Raw genomic sequence first — 20,408 nt, forward strand, 5'->3', positions numbered from 1 at the left:
CGGGCATTTTTCCTAATATTACCATCATCCACATTCTTTTACCCCAAACAAGTTGGAATCATCTACCTTCTATATGACCAGTTCTGAGCAATTTTGTTCACAGAATGTAGTGGTTAATTAACATCATTAGCATTCACAGGTTTGTATTAGCAGGGTGCTTTTTCTGGGAAGCTTTTCAGGTAATCTCTGGTTTTTGGGTATTATATCTTTTGGTGCACTAGAAGCATACCAAGTGTTCGACAAAAGTCCCCACCCGTTAGCATCCTTAGATGGCAATCAAGTAGTGATTTAATTTTAGCCACTTCAAACTGCTAAGATTATATGTAGCAAGTGGACACTGCGCCAGACACATTGAACAGACAGAGACACTAATTGAAAATTGACAAAACATGTTTTGTCAATTTCTAAATCTCACTCGTAGCCGCTCCTGTCACTTCTTTGCATCAGATGCTGCACCTTCACTTGCTGCTAATAATGCAGAGCCCTGACTTTCTTCAACTGGTAGTTGCTTCTCTTGTTCAAGTTTCAATCTTGCTTCCTCTTTTGCCTTTTCCAGACCTACAATCAGACTATTCAAGCAAACATCTGCAATCCCTTTAACATTCTTCTTAGGCATCAAATGCTCGGCCACATCAGCTGGTGTCATATCAACGTCCTTTAACAACTCATCAATTCTTGAAAACAAATCGTGTGATTCAAGCTGAAGATAGTTCTTAGCCAAAACCTTGAATGCTTCAAATCTACAGTATGTCAACTGTATGTGATTGTCCATCCTGCCTTTTCGAATCAAAGCAGGATCAAGCTTCTCCACATGATTAGTTGTAAAAACTATTAGTCTTTCTCCACCACAAGCAGACCAAAGCCCATCAATGAAATTCAATAGTCCTGAAAGTGTAACTTGACTGGGTTTGCTCTCTTTCTCTTCTTTACCAAGTTTTTCCTTCTCAACTCCTCCCTCTTCTTCTTTCTCCTTTTTCTTCCTCCTCTGACCAGTTAAATCTAGCGAGCAATCGATGTCCTCAATCACTATAATAGACTTGCTTGAAGTCTCAATCAAGAGCCTCCTTAGCTCAGTGTTGTCTTTCACAGCAGTTAATTCAAGATCATAGACATCGTAGTTCAACAGATTTGCCATGGCAGCAATCATGGTGGACTTACCGGTACCGGGAGGACCGAAGAGGAGATACCCTCTTTTCCAAGCCCTCCCAATTCTTGCGTAAAATTCCTCTGCTTGGCTGAATGTGATAAGGTCATCCATAATCTCATTTTTCGCCTCTGCTTCCATTGCTACCGTCTGAAATGTTGCTGGGTGTTCGAACACTACATGGCTCCAATGTGAGCTGTTGTTGGTGTAAAGCTTTCTCTGCCTGTTCTTGATCTTCATTGCCTTACCTTCTTTCAGAACATGATTTAGGTAAGGACCCAGTATGAGCTCCCGATGTCGTTTGTGGAAACTGAGCTTGTAGTACCTAAATTGATTGATGAAACATTAAACACGGATTATATTAGGCAAAAAGTTAAGTTCTTGACAGTTAAAGCTTCAGAGTACCTTTTCTCGTCTGTGACAGGGTAGAAAGACAAAGATTGTGTTTTGGATATGTGTTTTCCTGAAGCCCACCAGAGCTTCACTCCTTTGAATTCATCAGCAACCTCTTCATGGTCATCCATGCTTAGAACTAGAGACTGGTTGTTCTTAACAACGTCGGCCTTCAATCGTTTTGCTTGTGCAGATGTCCTGGTGCTAAGGTATATTTCTATAGCAGAGTAAGCTTCGCTGCGCATCAGCCGCTCACCTGTGAATTCGTTGAACCTGATCTGGATGTAAGGGTAGAAGTAATTCACCAATCTTTGTTGGTACTTCTCAATAGAGTTTCTAATTTGGTGAGGGAAATATTGTTGAAAGATTGCCCAGAAAAACATCAAACTTGCAGCCACTGATCCTACATGAGAGAACATGTCTTTTGGTGTCATTTTTCTCTCTTTCTTTCTTTCTTGTGGTTGGAGTCTGTGTTCAGTGAGTGGTTATGTATAAATTTTCTTATATTTTGATTTATAAAATTGACTTGTAGCTTTGTCTGATAGCGCAAAAGGTCCACTGAGGCAAGCTATTCGTCCTTGCTAAGAAAGCAGAAGGAAACCTGTAGGAACATAGAGAACCAAAAACACTTACGCCAGCTCTATATCAAAATATATGCAAAAAGAGCCATTTGATGTCATTCAACCTCTCAATGCTACTGAATAATAAATAATTTAACCGTTAAAATATAGATAATGGAGTAGTTGGGTGATGCAATAAAGGTTTCACTGAGATGGAATACCAACTGGAAGAAAAAGTTGAATTACTCCATTTCCTAAACAGTATAGCCAAGTCTTGGTCTTTTCTTTTTCCCTAAAGATCTTTGTCTTTTTGTTTAAGGATCTTGGTCTTTGTCTTGTTCTTCACCTTCGCCGTAGAAAATGCCTACCGACTATGGTCCCATTTTGAGCAATACAAAAATGTTAAACCTTTTGACTTGTGAGTCTTGGGTGGGTGCTGACGTGCTGTTGTTAGATAAGACTAATGAATCATGAGGGTTGTAGCCTTGAAGGAATCGGATCTTACACTTTGTATAAAAGTGTAAGAGACTGACCAACATCATCTCGTTGGATACTTGTTAACCCAAAATGTTATCAACAAAAATACTGTTGAAAGATTGCCCAGAAAAACATTAAACTTGCAACCACTGATCCTATACATGAGAGAACATGTCTATTGCTGTAATTTTGTTCTTTCTTTCTTTCTTTCTTGTGTTTGGAGTCTGTCTTGAGTGAGTGTTCATGTATGAATTTCCTACCTTGTGTGAATGCATCAAATATTTTGATTCTAAAATTGACGGGTAGCTTTGTCTGATAGCGCAAAAGGTCTACTGAGGCAGAGCTGTTCTTCCTTGCTAAGAAAACACAAGGAAACCTGTAGGAACATGAACACATGATATAATAATCCTTTGTAGAACCAAAAACACTTGCTCAAGCTCTATGTTAAAATATATGCAAAGAGAACGATCCGATGTCCATTCAACCTCTCAATGTCAATGCTGCTCAATAACAAATAATTTAACCCTTAAACTATAGATAATGGAGCAGTTGGGTGTTGCAATAAAGGTTCCTCATAGCATAAAGAAATCCAACGTGAAGAAAGAAATAAAATTGAATTAGACCCCTTTTGCTAGAGTTCATAAACTGTTAAAAATAAGTTAGTTTATAAGTTGTCATGTGTTTGGGATACTTTTAAGTTTTAAAGTTGGCAGATCGTATATTTGGAAAAAAAAAATAAGAGGAGAAATTTGTGTGCTAACGTAACTGTAGAAATAAGCTCCATTTATGTGCCTTCGCAACCTCCAGGTTCCAGACAGCAGGTTTACTACGCCATATCCTTCGCTTTTCGAGTGTGCCCCATGTTGACTCTTTTTGTGTCGCTACCCTACGTCATTTTATACAAGATTTCCCCAATGACAGTTTCCAGTCTTTTTTTGCGATACACACTGCCTCCACTCATCCCCAACGTTCTTTGGCAGGACCATATTTCAAGAAAGCAGCTGAGGATTTGTTATTGATGGAGGGCTTATCCCGTTGGGACAAAGCTATCATCTAGTGCCTTCATGATGATCATTCGAAGGACTTCCTCTTTGTAGCTCCAATCCACGGTTTGGAGCTACTGAATAACAAATAATTTAACCGTTAAAATATAGATAATGGAGTAGCTGGGTGATGCAATAAAGGTTCCTCAGAGATAGAATAAGTTAGCATATAAGCAGTTACAAATAAGTTTGCTTGGTGCTTAATTTGGAAAAAATAGTACAAACTTGTGCGCTAGCTTAAGTGTAGAATTAAGCTCAATAATTTTGAAGCGTATGCACTAGCGTTAGGGGTCGGCATAGAGCCGGTCTGTCCGGCCCGGTTTTTTAGGGACTAGGCCCGATTTTGAGAATTGGGCTTCGGGCCCCTAAGGCTCGGGCCTATGGACCGGGCCCAACTTTTGACTATAAAATATTTATATATATTTTTTTTAGGGAAATGTATTATATATATGCATGTGTGTAATATATATATATACACATACATTGCAAATATAATATATATGTATACATATATATGTATATGTAATATACATATACATATACATATTATATATGTAGATATATGCATATTACACACACATATAAATAATGTATGTTCCCTAGTCAAGTTTGGACCGGGCCAAAATTGGCCCGAGATGTCGGGCCGGCCTTGCCTTCCCCAGAAATGGAGCCCAGACCCTTCCAAGGAGTAGGGCTGGACTGCCAAAGTCCAGTATAATTTTGGGTCGGACCGGGCTTTAGCCCGTGGGCCCAAGCTGAGCCTAGGCCTACGGGTGAAATGGTGACTCCTAACTAGCATATTTAGGCCATTTGGTGGAATTTTTAAGCTAGTGTAATCACTCCACCAAATGGAGCCTAAATCTACCTAATTCACAAGTGCTGACATTAACAATGGTAACTACTGCAGGCCAATTTGATTGAGAAAAGTTGGTGAGATAACATAAACTAAGGATAAAAATCAATAGTGCCTCTAAGCAAATACAATTTATGTGTATGCTGACTGTAGACCCCATTGTAAAGATGAATAAATTGATAGTTATTACAATTAGATCCTGTAAGTTCCACTCTCAATAGTCATTACATATGTTCTTCTTAACAAAAGTGTCTGAAATTGTCATTGAAAGTTTACAAAATCAGCTTGTCTTCTCATGCCTCATCTTGTTAGGTGAAAAGGCCGCTTATATACTTTCATATGTAGTACTACTGCAGTCACTTATACTCATATTCCAGATTACAAAAGCTGATCAAAACTTATGTTTTGACTTGATTACCACAATTACACCTCACATTTCCTCTCATCTGGTGAATTAGCTTGTATTAAAGAACATTTTTTTGCAGTGCTGGTACATATACATCTTATATTTTACAGAGAATTTATGCCAACAATATCCCCTACCGCAGTTGGCTCAAGCACAAATCCATGTAAACGATTTTTTTTAGCCAGCTATGGCCGAGTCCAGTTGAGTCCTCATCTGTGCCATCGGTATCACCTATTTCAGTGATGTGATCACCTATTTCAGTGATGTGTATAGCTGGCCTTGAAGTGTTTTTTTTTTTTTTTTTTTAAATGCAAGGCGGCTTAGTATTGAACAATATAGCCAAGTCTCCGTATGTGTATAGAGGTAGAGAAGTTTGAAGTTTGATGAGAGTACCTTGGTGGCTTGTTGATAAAGTTATTAATTTGTTTTGAAGTTTCCTCCTGAGTTCCTAAACAGTATAGCCAAGTCTTGGGTTTTTTTTTTTTTTTCCCTAAAGATCTTTGTCTTTTTGTTTAAGAATCTTGGTCTTTGTCTTGTTCTTCACCTTCGCCTTAGAAAATTAAATTTCTACCGACTATGGTCCCATTTTGAGCAATACAAAAATGTTAAACCTTTTGCCTTGTGAGTCTTGGGTGGGTGCTGTTGTTAGATAAGACTAATGAATCATGAGGGTTGTAGCCTTGTAGGAATCGGACCTTACACTTTGTATAAAAGTGTAAGAGTCTGACCAACATCATCTCGTTGGATACTTGTTAACCCAAAATGTTTTCAACAAAAATACTGTTGAAAGATTGCCCAGAAAAACATTAAACTGGCAACCACTGATCCTACATGGGAGAACATGTCTTTTGGTGTCATTTTTCTTTCTTGTGTTTGGAGTCTGTCTTGAGTGAGTGTTTATGTATGAATTTCCTACCTTGTCTAAATGCATCAAATATTGAGAGCTATTCTTCCTTGCTTAGAAAACACAAGAAAACCTGTAGGAACTTGAACACATGATATAATAATCCTTGTAGAACAAAAAATACTTACTCAAGCTCTATGTTAAAATATATGCAAAGAGAACGATCTGATGATGTCCATTCAACCTCTCAATGTCAATGCTGCTCAATAACAAATAATTTAACCGTTAAAATATAGATAATGGAGTAGTTGGGTGTTGCAATAAAGGTTCCTCATAGCAGAAAGAAATAAAATTGAATTAGACTCCTTTTGGTAGAACTTATATTTGGCAAGAAAAAAAAAAGGTTAGCTTATAAACTATTAAAAATAAGTTAGTTTATATTTGGGAATAATAAGAGGAGAAATTTATGCGCTAGCGTAACTGTAGAAATAAACTCCATTTAGGAGCTTCTAATTTTGAAGTGTATGAGCTACTGTACTTGCTAGCATATTTATGTCATTTAATGTTAAGCTAGTGTAGTACTACTGCAGTTACTGACAATCATATTCCAGATTACATCAAAACTTATGTATTGATTAGATTAGCACATTTACACTTCACATTTCCTCTCATCTAGTGAATTAGCTTGTATTAAACATCATCTTATTGCAGTGCTGGTATAATTTGAAGAAAAATAATATTATCTACAACTTTTATTCAATTCCAGATAAACTAAACAGAGATCTTATATTTTACAGAGAATTTATAACAACAGCATCCCCTACCGCATTTGGCTCAAGCCCAAATCGTCCTAAACTATTTACAGCAAACAGTTATTATACAAAGAATTAAACTTCACAACCTAATTCACTTTGTTCTAAACTTAGGGGGTGATCCCATTTCCATTCACTTCTTTAACTGATACTTCTTTGTCAAGCACCCCATTTTCCTTCACTCCCTTGACTGATGCTTCACTATCTTTCACGTCTTCCTGCGTAGATGTCAACCTCTCATTCTCGGCCTTCAACAGCGCTGCTTCTTCAGATTTTTTTCTTGCCTCCTCCTCCTCCTTTGCAACCTCCATGGCTTCAATCAATCTGTTCAAACAAATCTCCACATCTTCATCCACAGACTTGGGCATCAAATTCTCAGCAACATCAGCAGGAGTCATCTTGGTCTCTTCAAATAATCGTGCAATTGTAGGAAACAAGGTGTGCGACTCAATGTCCAAGTAGTTCTTTGCAAGCAACTTGAAAGCTTCAAAGCAACAATAAGACATCTCTATATGCTTGTCCATCCTTCCCCTCCTAATTAAAGCAGGATCAAGCTTGTCCACATAATTAGTTGTGAAGATGATGATTCTTTCACCACCACAAGCAGACCAAAGTCCATCAATGAAGTTCAAAAGGCCAGACAAAGTGACCTTACTCTTCGTCTCCTCTTTTTCCTTTTCCTTCTGAGGATTTGGTTCCTTGTTTTCTTGATCCTCATCCTTCTTCTTCTCTTTCTCCTTTCTTTGTCCTGTGAGATCGAGCGAGCAATCAATGTCCTCGATCACAATGATAGACTTGTTTGTGGTCTCGATAAATAGCCTTTTAAGCTCAGTATTATCCTTGACCGTCGTCAACTCAAGGTCATAGACATCATAATTCAACAAATTAGCCATGGCTGTGATCATGGTTGATTTGCCTGTCCCTGGAGGACCATATAGGAGATAACCACGCTTCCACGCCTTACCAATTTTTGTATAGTAGTCTTTGCTCTGACTGAACTTGATAAGGTCCTTCTTGATCTCTTCTTTCTTCTTCTCCTCCATTGCCAGAGTATCAAACGACGCAGGGTGCTCAAACATCACATGACTCCATTTATTTGCCTTGTAATATCTCCAATTCTCGCTAGGATTGTTAGTAAATAGCTTTCTCTGCCTATTTTTGGCCGCGATAGCCTTACCCTCTCTCAACACATGATCAATATACGGTCCTGTGATGACTTCTCTGTCGCGTTTGTGGAATGTGAGCTTGTAATATTTCTTCTCTTCGGAGGCAGGATAGAAAGAAAATGATTGTGTTTTGGTAACATTTCTTATTGAAATCCACCAGACCTTGATGCCATTGAATTCATCGATGACCTCTTCCTGATCATCCATGCTTAGTATTATAGACTTGCTCTCTTTAACATCATCAGCTTTGAGACGTTTGGCGTGCAGGGTTGAGTTGGCACTAAGATAGCTTTCAATCAGACTGTATGCCTCGCTACGCTTAAGACGTTCTCCAGTGAGTTCGGCGAATGTGATTTGGATATATGGATAGAACAGATCCAGCAATCGGTGAAAGTACCGATTGATGAAGTCTCGGAGTTGAGGAGGGAGATGATCGCGAAATATTGCCGTGATGAACATCAAGCCAGCTATGGCTGGACCCAGTTGAGTCATCATCTCTGCCATTGGCATAACCTATTTCAGTGATGTGTATAGCTGGGCTTGAATGTTTTTTTAAATGCAAGGCGGTTTAGTGTTGGTCCTTCTCCATATGTATATTTATAGAGGTAGAGAAGTCTGATACATGGCTTGTTGATCAAGTTGTTAATTTGTTTTGAAGTTTCCTCCTGAATTCCTATATCCAATACAGCCAAAGTCTTGGTCTTTTTTTAAAGAACTTGGTCTTTGTTTGGTATAGATCAATTGCTTACGTCCACGGGAGGTAGAGATCAATCACTTTATCACCAAATTACGAGAATAAGAACCACTCACAAACCCAAAACTTAAACACACCCAATATCTCTCACATACACTCCGTATTCAATCTCTCACACACTCACACTTTTCTGCTCTCTATGCTGAGCTTCACTCCAAGCTAAACATGGAACAAACTTTGCCTATTTATATGGGCTTATACTAGTGACCAAACATGTTAAGCATTTAAAGCATATTGAAGATGATTTTCCATGGCAGAATCTTGTGGTTGATATGCGCATGGTTTCATGTCTTTATCAAAAAGCATGTGATATCTGACTTCAAGACAAATACATTTTATTGTATTTGTTTTTTCCAAGCCACCAAACCAATAGTTGGAGGACGTCTTGTCCAATCGTTAGCCAATCTTCAACAGGTTCTTCATAGAAAATCCCTATCGATTATGGTCCCATTTTGAGCAATACAAAAATGTTGAACCTTGTTACCAGGAAGCTCCAATTTTGACCCTTGTTTTGATTCCTTTTGAGTTGTGAGTATTCGCAGGGAGGATCGACGGCACGTCCGGTACACAAGGTACCGGACTAACGTTTACCATTTGTGTTTGAAATCTTAATTTCAGCTTTTATTCTTATTGTTTTAGCTTATTTAGAATTAGAAACATCAAATTATTCTATTGTTCAAATAGATTGTAGGATTAATCACATTCGGTAATAAACATAATTCAATCACATCTCGTGGAATGATACTTTACTCATTCACTTCATTATTTGTACGATTTTTGCGCTTGCAATATCTTCACTACACTATACACAAATAATGTTTGATTTAGGAGTTCTGATAGCTGCTACACTCTTCATCTCTTCTCATATGGTTTTGCTTACATTAAAGAACCCACATTCTTTATATTGAAAGCCATCTTATCTCAAAGAATTACGATTAACTCATATGACACTTGAGTGTGTGATATTTCATAGAGATACCGAGTTCGGACCTTCCCATTCCCTTCCCGTGTAATCGGAAAAAAAAAATCTTATTTGAGATTTGGGGATTCGAATGCCGAACTAGCTGCCTGAATTGAAATGAATATGTCTTCTTCTAACATTATTATGAGCTAAATTTTTTTATTTTTTTCCATATGAACTAAACATAGTTCTTATATTTTACAGAGGACGACATACAGCTAATACTACTTACTTAGCACCCAATCCCATTCTGTTTCACTCCTTGACGGATTCTTTCTTATCAAGAAACCCATTTTCCTTCACTTCCTTAACTGCAACTCCATTTTCTTTCACATCTTCCTGCACAGATGCTAGCCTCTCATTCTCAGCCTTCAACCGCGCTTCTTCTTCAGACTTCTTTCTTGCTTCCTCCTTTGCCAGCTCCAGTGCCTTAATGAATCTGTTTAGACAGATCTCTACCTCGTCATCTAAAGACTTAGGCATCAAATTCTCTGCAACATCAGCAGGAGTCATGTCGGTCTCCTTCAACAATCGCGCAATTGTATCGAACAAATCGTGCGACTCAATGTCCAAGTAGTTCTTGGCAAGCACCTTGAAAGCTTCAAAGCAACAATAGGACATCTCTATATGCTTGTCCATCCTTCCTGTCCTAATTAGAGCAGGATCAAGCCTGTCCACAAAATTAGTCGTGAAGATTATAATCTTTTCGCCTCCGCAAGCAGACCAAAGTCCATCAATGAAGTTCAAGAGGCCAGACAGAGTGACCTTACTCTTACTCTCTTCTTCCTCTTTTGGCTTCTGAGGAGTTTGATCTTTGTTTTCTTCATTCTCGTCTTTTTTCTTCTCTTTTTTCTTCTTTCTTTGGCCGGTGAGATCGAGCGAGCAATCAATGTCCTCGATCACAATTATAGACTTATTCTTGGTCTCAATCAATAACCTTCGAAGGTCCGTGTTATCCTTAACCGTGGTCAATTCAAGATCATAGATATCATAGTTCAAGAAATTAGCCATGGCAGCAATCATGGTTGATTTTCCGGTCCCCGGAGGACCATATAGGAGATAACCACGCTTCCACGCCTTACCAATTTTCGCGTAGTAATCTTTGCTCTGACTGAACTTGATAAGGTCCTTCTTGATCTCTTCTTTCTTCTTCCCCTCCATAGCCAGAGTATCGAACGACGCAGGATGCTCGAAGATTACATGACTCCACTTTGTTGCCTTGTAGTAGTCCCAATTATTGCTTGGATTGTTAGTAAACAGCTTCCGCTCCCGATTTTTGGCCGCGATGGCTTTGCCTTCTCTCAACACATGATCAATATACGATCCTGTGATGATTTCTCTGTCACGTTTGTGGAATGTCAGCTTGTAAAACCTCCTCTCTTCCGATGTAGCGCGGTAAGAAAATGATTGTGATTGAGAAATATGTTTCACTGCAACCCACCAGAGCTTGATGCCATTGTATTCATCGGCGACTTCTTCTTGATCATCCATGCTTAGAATCAGAGACTGGCTGTCTTTAACAACATCGGCCTTGAGGCGCTTGGCATGCTTGGTTGAATTGGCACTAAGATAGCTTTCAATCCGACTGTAGGCCTCGCTACGCTTCATCCGCTCTCCAGTGAGTTCAGGGAATGTGATTTGGATATACGGATACACTAGATTCATCAATCGATGGAAGTATCTCTCGATGAATCCCCTGATTTGGTAAGGGAAATGATCGCGAAAAATCGCCCAGATAAACATCATGCCAGCAAAGGCTGAGCCCAGTTGGGTCATCATCTCCGCCATTGCTGATGTATGGCTTTGAGAAAAGGGTTTCTATGAAGACAAAATGTGGGTAGCTAGGGTTGGCTTGGATTTTAAGCAAAAAGCCAAGAGTTAATTTTATAGTGAGGGAGAGAGAGATCGGAAACAACAATGCAAGTTCTTTTGAGACTGTTCTATGTCTTGTTGATTTAAGTACTTTTGTATTTCCATACAAAAAAAAGAAAGTATTGGTGTATTTTAAAATAAAAGAGCATAAATCATAATTCATACATGTTAATATAATCAATCATTTTATTTATTACCATATTTAAACTTGTCAATTATAATATTGGAGAAATTTAAAATCCAATACATTGAAAAAATATGGGAGTAAATATCACTTAATAAGAGTGAGCACGCTAATAGGTAAATGAGATGGGCTTGCATATGAGTTCAACCCAGCTCAAGGAAGTGAGGAGAGAGTGAGAGATATGGGCAGAGAAAAATGTGTTATTGTAGGGTTTCAGTCTAATTTAGACCCATTATTGTAAAAAATATTTTCGTGTTATTTTTTGTACTGTTAACAATATAATTAATAGATACTCCAAAAAAAATAAATCGGGGGCACTGTCTTCAAATCCCACTTAACTTTACACACCCCAACATAAAATCTTTTGTTTGCGACTGCGATCCCCTCATATTAAGTCTTGGCTTTGCTTTTTAATACAAATTCGAATTAGCGATATGACTGAGTTTATTTTTTATTATTTTTTCTCCTACACCAATATTAAATAAATCAGTGAGACTCCTTCATATTAAATCTTGGCTTCGCACTTGAGTGCAGTTCTAAATTAGCTATACAATCGAGTTTTATTTATGTATTTTTCCATTTTATTTTATTTTTACTCCTGCACCAACATTAAGCGGAGAAGGTGATGATGTGTTGCTATTTGAATTTCCACCTCCTTTCCTAAGTTTACGTAGTCAATAGCCAAGTCTTGGTCTTTGTCTTCTTGTTCTTGTCTGTCAGCACAAATATACAAAATAGTCGGCAGATACAGCTGTTACAATGAATGTTCTTCTGCGTGAGGCCTCGTCATAGCTGGTATGTAGACTATACCAATCACTTTAAATAAGAAGAAAAACAAAAAGACACATGTATATAAATTACAGTGGACAATTTTATGTTTTTAAACATCATAGACAATTACACTTGTAGTTGGAATCGAATCTTGGATACATATATACTTAATCCAACCGACTGTCAATCAAGTCAAATCTTATTGATAGTGTGGATTATTATTATCTAGGGAAAATTAAAGATTAGTCTCTTATTGAAGAGTTTTGTTTCAAGAATAACACTTTTAAAAGTCTTATTCCATAAAAATATTTCAAAAGGCATAAAAAAAATAAAATATATGATTTTATTGTCTAAAATACCCTCATCTTCATATTCAAACATGACACATGCCTCCTGCGCATGATTCATCTCTGACCTCCATCGAAAGCTCTGTCTCCGCCACCAGAAGCTTCTTCTCCGTCCCTCATGGCTTATTCGAGAGTTCTATAATAGTTTTTAGTGATTTTTCATCCCGATTTTTGTTGTATTTGAACTAGATCTACTCATACTCATCATGAGACCTATAGATCTTGTTGTTTGCTTTTGATCTATCATCACATCATTATTTTCGGCATTTTTTGTAGTGATTTTCGTGGGTTTTTGGGATCTACAGACTGCGGGTGATATGTTATTTGTTTCAATTAATTTGATATCTGTCATGATGTTATTGTCTAGCTAAACGTTATCTATCTTGTTAAAATGTTATCTGTTTGAAGTTTCGAAACATATAATATATCAGAACAAATCCGTAACAAATATAATATCTACAGATTCAGATCCGATTTCAGAAAGAAAAAAAAAGTTCGAAAAAACAATAAAACCTTAAAGATGATGCGCGTTAATTCATGGAGTTGATTGAGGGTGTTAATAGTCATTGATATTGGTCATATTGGCCGGATCTAACTCTTTTTCAAACGGTGACTATGATTTCATGACGTTTTTTCGGCGACTCAAGTGATAATCAACTGTTGGTGATGATTGGGCCTTGATCGGACCGACCTAGAGTTTCATTTCGATAGTTGATTCCTCAAAAAAGATGATCAAACGACCAACTTTCAATATGATGGAGGAAGAAGAAGAAAGAGGGAGGGTATTTTGATAAATTGATAGATTTTATCATTTTTTCTAAAAAAAAAATTAGATTATCATTCGTTGAAATACAACTTTTAATTTTTATCCTTATGGATAAAAACCCCTATTATCTACATATATAAGCCAGCTAGGAATGACGTAATTCGTAAGCGTGCCATCACAATCGTCCAACTCCAACGTACTTGGCCCAAGAGAAAGCAAATTATTAAAATGACTTGATCAGATACTCGGGGCTATATAACTGATTATGAGTCGAGTTTTGGTAATAATTCTAAGGGAGGGAGCAGTTATTTATACACATGATTGGACTCAATACACACACTTATCTTTTTTTTTTTTTGTCACACACAAATTGAGTTTCCAAAATTACCCCTTCCCACTCACATCTCTATTATCTACTCAGCAACCCCACCCACACTCTGTTTTCGGTTTAGTCAAATTTGAGCCAATTTTTTTTTTTTGTGGACAGCTTCCATCTTCATTTGACTCACATCTCTATTATCTACTCAGCAACCCCACCCACACCCTGTTTTTTTGGCCTCCTTTTTCCTCATATTCTTGTGCTTATGGTGCTTGATCTGACCCATACACGAGATCTTCGGAGATGTTGCCTCATCTTGTGTTTCATACGTGTCATCATTATTTGATTCTCGACGAGCTTCGGCTGGAATTATTGACACAGTCGGAACGAAAAACCTCTTCGTGCGAACTTTGTTAATGTTGTCCGAGCTCTGAATGTCTGATCATGCTTGCGGGTTCTCCATTGTTGTTATTTTCTCTCTGCACCAATACAGAGGCATCACATGTACATATACATATTATATACACACACGTATATATAATAATAAAAAAAAAAGATTAGATATGATCAAAGTTTGAGTTGATTTATAGTTTAATTGAACGGTTCTCCAGAATTTCTCCTGATGTTTCGAAAAAAAGTTAGGATCAAAGTTGTGCGTTTTGACATTGTTAAGATATTGCGTTTGGTCAAACGAAATGGCTCATGCAGGAATAAGTTTTTAAGGTAAACATGTTTGGTAATTTCATACAAGGATAACTAAGTAAATTTTAAAAAATGTGTAAAGAGTACAACAATGTGTGCAAATAACGACACCCTAATTCTAATTTCTAAATGTTCTAGTTTTGTCCAAGCCCAACACAATCTGGAGTTTCGAGCCTATAATTTTGATCAAGCCCAGCCCTTCAAATAATACATAGACCAAAGCCCGCCCATGAGACCCAGCAAAACAATGATACATTATACTCTCAAAATTACTAAAACAATCGCATATTGTTCGAGCTAAGCTGTTGTTGAGAACATTTCTGATAATTTAACACACCAAATGACCATGATTTTCTTCAAAGTTGCAGCTAATCTTACCACCATTCCCTATCATCGCCAAATTTAATTGCCAAGTCTTGCCATTTCAATGCTTCTCCAATTTGCAATTGCAGAATTTCTACAATTTTGCACTTCTCATCATCAAATACAAGTAATTTCAAAATTGAATGTAGTAATAAAAATAAAAAACAAGGGAAAAAAAATGCTACAGTTTATACTTCTACTCAGAAAAGATGAATTTCTCTTCTCATTGATTCCATTGCTGGAATCTCTGAAGTCTGACATGTGAATTGTTTCATGAACTCATCATTGCAGAAGAATCAGCTAAATAACAGAACTAGAAATGAAAGAATAACACAACCATTACAAATTTTAAAAATATATAGAAATTGAGGATTCCGGAAAAGCAAATGGAGAATGGATGGCTCTCATAATATATTTCATATATTTCTGCTCATGTTCTTGAGTCGGAATAGCGTATATTGCCCACAATTAGGCAAATAATCACAGAGCAACCATTAACAAACTCAAGCACAAAACAGCAAAGGAAATCGCATTAAATAGCAATACTAATTAAATTCTAAAGCTCCAAACGAACAAATCGGAAAATAAAGGGAATCAGAGTTTGGTAAGGTTATTCTCTGTCATGGTTAGATCAGAAACACGGACCAAAAGAACTCATCATTTCTCCTCCTCGGACAACGAAGATGATCAAAATAAATTAATACCAATAGAAACTAAGAACAGAACAAATCATGGAACAAAGAAAAGGAGGAGATCATCAGAGACTTAAATACGAATAATCATGGAACATGTCCATCATATTGTTGCAGTTTTTGTTTCTCATCAGATGATCAGTTTCAGTAACCACAAACAGATAAAACATACATTTCAAGAAATACCAAACCAGATGGAAGAGCTAGGTTAGGACACCGTAGCCTCTTTTTCGCCGGAAAGATAGAGGCCATCGAGTTCGAACAGCGAGAACAGTAAGAAGGGCCGAATTTATAGATCGCACAAATGTAATCCAGAAGCCCTAGATTGAAACGTCGTCGTTCATCTTAGGGACATGAAAATTGAAATGGGCTTACATACAAAAGGGGCTGAAACAAACAAGCCCAGAAAGAGATAAAGAAAAGGCCCAATGGGGATTTCACCAGTTGTGGACTTAAGGTACATATAGGTGTTAATTGCCTGTTCGGGCTTTCCGGTGTTTCCTTCTAGGGAAAATTGTGCTAATGTGATTAGAGATGACAAAACTCTTTTCGATCCGGGTAATCGAATTTGTCCAATCCGAAGTAAATTAAGTTTGGATATAAGTTATATGTCCGAATTTTTGCTTCAAAAACAAAAATTTTGTTCGGTTTAAAATCAAGTTTAGATTCAAACACATAAATCTTGTCCGGTTTACTTGTTAGGACTCAAACATGGATTAGATTATTATATGGTTTACTTGTCTGAATTTAAACCAATCCGGGCTTGGTCAATTAAGTACGTCTAAAATTCAATCCGGGTTAGGATCCGGATATATAGGAATATATATTGGAACAATCTCAGCTATTTTCACCATTTTGAAAAATTTGACTATTCTCCACAAATAGAGAATAGTGGGTGGAATGAATTTGACATTCCTCCCTCCCAAAATCAACCAAACAAGGGAATTATTGATTCTCATCCTCTAAATACCCACCAAATGCCCCATTAGTTCATTACTCCATGTGTGTGCTCCATTGTAGCCAATAATTGACGACCTGTCCACCATCACAAAGAAGACATGCATTGGCGGATAGAACAATGATGCTATGAGTGATTGCTTCACCAAGGGAGCCAGTTCTTACAAATCAAACAAATAAACTAGGAAAAAAAGAGAGAGAGAAGAACAGTGAACATTCATACAAAGTTACATGAATAATATCGAAATGGGAATATGTTCTACAAAAATTAAAATTTATTTGTCCAATTGTGGATGACTTGTATCATAGCATATAAACTACGCTTTTTTTCTATTGTCAAACAATATGGCTAGCTCCTCCAACCCTGCCAAGTAATTAGTCACAATCAAGACGAGTAATTCAATGTAGTCTGATTGCATATAACCCTAAAATTGTTTATTTTTATTGGGTAATAATCAACAATGATTTTTATTGGGTAGATAAGGAGTTCTCCCAACCTAACATAGTATGATTGGTTTTCTGAGCCCAAGCGAGAATGTTGGGCCTGGAGGAGCAAATCCGTGAGGATTTTGGTCTAGAGCGGATAATATCATACTCTTCTTAGACTTGTGGGCTACGCCAAATCTATCCAAATTCCAACCTAACTTGAGGGAAGGTATAAAGATCTTCATAATAAACCCACAACAAAGGTACAACAATCTTCATCATAAATCGAGAGAAAGTATAAAGATATTCATCATAAACCCACAGCCTCCCAATAGCTAGAGGTGTCCATAACCGTGGTTATTCGATTTTCGGTTCGGTTTTTTTGGTTACGGATTCGGATATGGTTATGATTTTAGTAAAATTTCGGATATTTTTTCGGTTATGGTTATTTCGGTTGTGGTTACGGTTATAATCGAAAAAATCAAAAAAATATTAATATTTATTATATAAATATCCAAACATTATATACATTATATATATATATAAGTTACATATTTAGATTAAAACTCTAATTATATCTTCATAACAAATTATAAATTTAGATACCAATTAACCTAATCATTACACCAATTATAAATTAAGATTGCGTAGTTGAAACTCATGGTGACCTTATCATTTTAAAATTCATATAAATTAAGATTGATTATTGCTAAAGTGAAAGTGGGGAGACATTTTCATGTATGTTTTCTTTTTTTTTCTTGATCATATTATTTCTCTCGGTCTTGTAAATTTATTTTTCTTTAATTGTGATGAAATAATATATTTATTATCATTATCATGAATTTTTATCAAACTTTGTTAAATGGAGTTGGAGTCCCTCATAGCTATTTTCTCATTCTATTTGAGATTTATTCATACATTTTCATTTCTTCAAAAATCGAAAACCGATCCGATCCGAAAAATATGGTTATTTCGGTTTGGTTATCCGAACTATATGGTTCGGTTATGAATTCTAAAATATCATAACCGAATCGATTCGGACATTTCGGTTATGGTTAGAAATCGAATCGAAAATCGAATGGACACCCCTACCAATAGCTCGCAAAACCACACGTATAACTGTATGAGGTGAGCACAAAACAAAGTCCATGTATGGATGACGATAAGAATCGAATCCACAATCTCCAAAGAAGAAAACCACTCTCACTTGATATTTCGTTCTCTTGTTACGTAATTTTTGTTTTTTTTTGGGATGATTATGCTTTTCCCTTGTCATCGAATTTTAAGCTTGAAATCAAACTTGCACAAATCTCACGGTGTTTCCAATAATGCCTTGTCCTAACAACAACAAATTGATTTTGGAATTCTCGGCAAACATGTTTGTCTCCATTAACGACCTATCTTAACCTTATAAAGGCAAGCCAACCCTCCAAAAACACAAGCCACCCCAAATAGCCCTTCAAACTGATCAACCGCCTTTACTACTAAACACCATGGTAAAGCCAAATGGAGGAGGAAACTCTACTACTCCTCACTTCCCACTCATCCATCAATGCACATCAACCGGACGCGAAAACGACACGGTTGTCTCCGACATGGATGGAACCCTACTTTGCGGACGAAGCTCCTTCCTTTACTTTGCCTTAGTCGCTTTCGAAGTAGGCGGCATTTTGAGGCTCCTTTTCTTGCTCTTAGCCTCTCCAATAGCTGGAATTCTCTACTACTTCATCTCCGAAGCAGCGGGAATCCAAGTCCTAGTCTTTGCAACATTTGTGGGAATGAGGGTGTTCGACATTGAGTCCGTGGCACGTGCTGTACTTCCTAAGTTTTACTCGAGCGACCTGCACCCGGAGGCATGGCGCGTGTTCTCTTCATGTGGAAAGAGATGCGTCCTCACGGCCAATCCGAGGATCATGGTGGAGGCGTTCTTGAAGGAATATTTGGGTGCGGATGTTGTTATTGGGACTGAGATAGGTGTGTTTAAAGGTAGAGCTACTGGTTTTGTTAAGAGACCTGGGATTCTTGTGGGGAAAGAAAAGGCTACCGCGCTCAAGAAGGCGTTTGGAGAGACGTCGTGGCCACCTGAGATTGGACTTGGTGATAGAAAAACTGATTATCCATTCATGAAGTTGTGCAAGGTAATTAAACTTTAGCTGGATCAAGATCTCCTACTGTTTGTCTTTCTTTTCTTTTTTCCTTTTTCTTTCTTTCGAAATACGCAAATGATAAAACATCTCAGCAGTTTGATATCCTAGTTATCTTTACATAATTCAAGTGAATTCGTGGACGCATAACTCCACAGCTTGGATAACTAAGATACTAGCGGTAGCGGTTGGGATCCCAATTATTGATTCTCACAAAATATGCTTAATCAAATGCAGGAAAGCTACATAGTTCCAGCTAACTCTGGAGTGGAGCCTATTAGCCATGACAAGTTACCAAAACCCATAGTATTCCACGATGGCCGGCTAGTCCACAAACCCACGCCAATCATGGCACTACTAACCATCCTCTGGATCCCCGTTGGCTTCCTATTAGCCTGCCTACGAGTCGCGGCCGGTTCTCTACTCCCAATGCCCATAGTATACCATGCCTTTTGGGCACTGGGTGTCCGTGTCTACATCAAAGGCACCCCGCCACCACCACCCAAAAAATCCATAAACCAAACAGGAGTCCTTTTCATTTGCTCTCACCGAACCCTGCTTGACCCTATCTTCCTTTCCACAGCCTTGGGCCGCCCAATCCCCGCCGTCACATACTCCGTCTCTCGCCTCTCCGAAATCATCTCCCCCATCAAGACCGTCCGCCTCACTCGAGACCGTGCCGTGGACGCTTCCATGATCAAAAAATTGCTTCAAGAAGGTGACTTAGTTATATGCCCTGAAGGAACAACTTGTAGGGAACCATTTTTGCTTCGGTTCTCCGCCTTGTTCGCGGAATTGACTGATGAGCTCGTTCCTGTAGCGATGGCTAACAGAATGAGCATGTTTCATGGCACGACGGCGAGAGGGTGGAAAGGGATGGACCCATTTTACTTCTTTATGAATCCAAGTCCAGCTTATGAGGTGACGTTCTTGAACAAGTTGCCTTATGAGATGACTTGTGGTTCGGGCAAAACGAGTCATGAAGTTGCGAATTATATACAAAGGTCGATTGCTGGTAGTTTGTCCTATCAGTGCACCAGCTTCACTAGGAGGGATAAATATAGGGCATTGGCTGGAAATGATGGCATTGTTCTTGAGAAACCTAAGCTTGCAGCCAAAAAAATTATGGGTTGCTAGTGTTTCAATGTTTTAAACCAATGAAGGAATTTTTTTTTCTTTTTCTGGTCATATTTTTCATGACCATCTATGATATATCAATGTCTTTATATGTGTTCCATCAATAAATAGAAATAGAGGCCAACAACCTTTGATCGATGAATACAACTTATACTTGGGCTTTTTGTTTGTTTCAAGGAAAATGAAGCTTTAAAAAATAGAGGTGTAAACGTTCGGTTTTTTGAGATGAAAATAACTTATCAATTGGTCAGTTAATTCAATCGGTTCTTTGTATTTTTTTTAAATAACCGACCAATCCATCGTTTTGCTAGTTAG

General features: G+C 37.6%; 4 protein-coding genes and 4 non-coding genes across 8 annotated transcripts; 1 reads left to right on the forward strand and 7 right to left on the reverse strand.

The window, feature by feature from the left end:
- Positions 1-224: 224 nt before the first annotated feature.
- LOC120009662 (AAA-ATPase ASD, mitochondrial-like) lies at positions 225-2,021 on the reverse strand. The gene is made up of 2 exons (XM_038860329.1): positions 1,550-2,021; positions 225-1,469 (listed from the first exon to the last, which is right to left on the reverse strand). Exons 1-2 carry the CDS (start codon positions 1,969-1,971, stop codon positions 431-433), a joined length of 1,461 nt encoding a protein of 486 aa, XP_038716257.1. The 5' UTR covers positions 1,972-2,021; the 3' UTR covers positions 225-430.
- Positions 2,022-6,442: 4,421 nt separating this feature from the next.
- Positions 6,443-8,307, reverse strand: LOC120008905 (AAA-ATPase At3g28580-like). Its single transcript, XM_038859279.1, has one exon. The coding sequence runs from the start codon at positions 8,206-8,208 to the stop codon at positions 6,643-6,645; it is 1,566 nt and encodes a 521-aa protein (XP_038715207.1). The 5' UTR covers positions 8,209-8,307; the 3' UTR covers positions 6,443-6,642.
- A 1,174-nt stretch (positions 8,308-9,481) lies between these two features.
- On the reverse strand, positions 9,482-11,338 carry LOC120009613 (AAA-ATPase ASD, mitochondrial-like). The gene has a single exon (XM_038860265.1). It carries the CDS (start codon positions 11,199-11,201, stop codon positions 9,669-9,671), a length of 1,533 nt encoding a protein of 510 aa, XP_038716193.1. The 5' UTR covers positions 11,202-11,338; the 3' UTR covers positions 9,482-9,668.
- Positions 11,339-14,930: 3,592 nt separating this feature from the next.
- LOC120010005 lies at positions 14,931-15,031 on the reverse strand. The gene has a single exon (XR_005470792.1). It is a non-coding gene; the product is annotated as a small nucleolar RNA R64/Z200 family (small nucleolar RNA).
- A 105-nt stretch (positions 15,032-15,136) lies between these two features.
- Positions 15,137-15,227, reverse strand: LOC120010002. Its single transcript, XR_005470789.1, has one exon. It is a non-coding gene; the product is annotated as a small nucleolar RNA U54 (small nucleolar RNA).
- Positions 15,228-15,327: 100 nt separating this feature from the next.
- On the reverse strand, positions 15,328-15,403 carry LOC120009978. Its single transcript, XR_005470775.1, has one exon. It is a non-coding gene; the product is annotated as a small nucleolar RNA SNORD18 (small nucleolar RNA).
- An 86-nt stretch (positions 15,404-15,489) lies between these two features.
- On the reverse strand, positions 15,490-15,569 carry LOC120010001. Its single transcript, XR_005470788.1, has one exon. It is a non-coding gene; the product is annotated as a small nucleolar RNA Z199 (small nucleolar RNA).
- A 2,736-nt stretch (positions 15,570-18,305) lies between these two features.
- On the forward strand, positions 18,306-20,105 carry LOC120008670 (glycerol-3-phosphate acyltransferase RAM2-like). Its single transcript, XM_038859058.1, has 2 exons — positions 18,306-18,950; positions 19,194-20,105. Exons 1-2 carry the CDS (start codon positions 18,306-18,308, stop codon positions 20,091-20,093), a joined length of 1,545 nt encoding a protein of 514 aa, XP_038714986.1. The 3' UTR covers positions 20,094-20,105.
- The last annotated feature ends 303 nt before the right edge of the window (positions 20,106-20,408 follow it).

Source organism: Tripterygium wilfordii, chromosome 11 (assembly GCF_013401445.1).
Source record: "Tripterygium wilfordii isolate XIE 37 chromosome 11, ASM1340144v1, whole genome shotgun sequence".
Taxonomy (NCBI): domain Eukaryota; kingdom Viridiplantae; phylum Streptophyta; class Magnoliopsida; order Celastrales; family Celastraceae; genus Tripterygium; species Tripterygium wilfordii.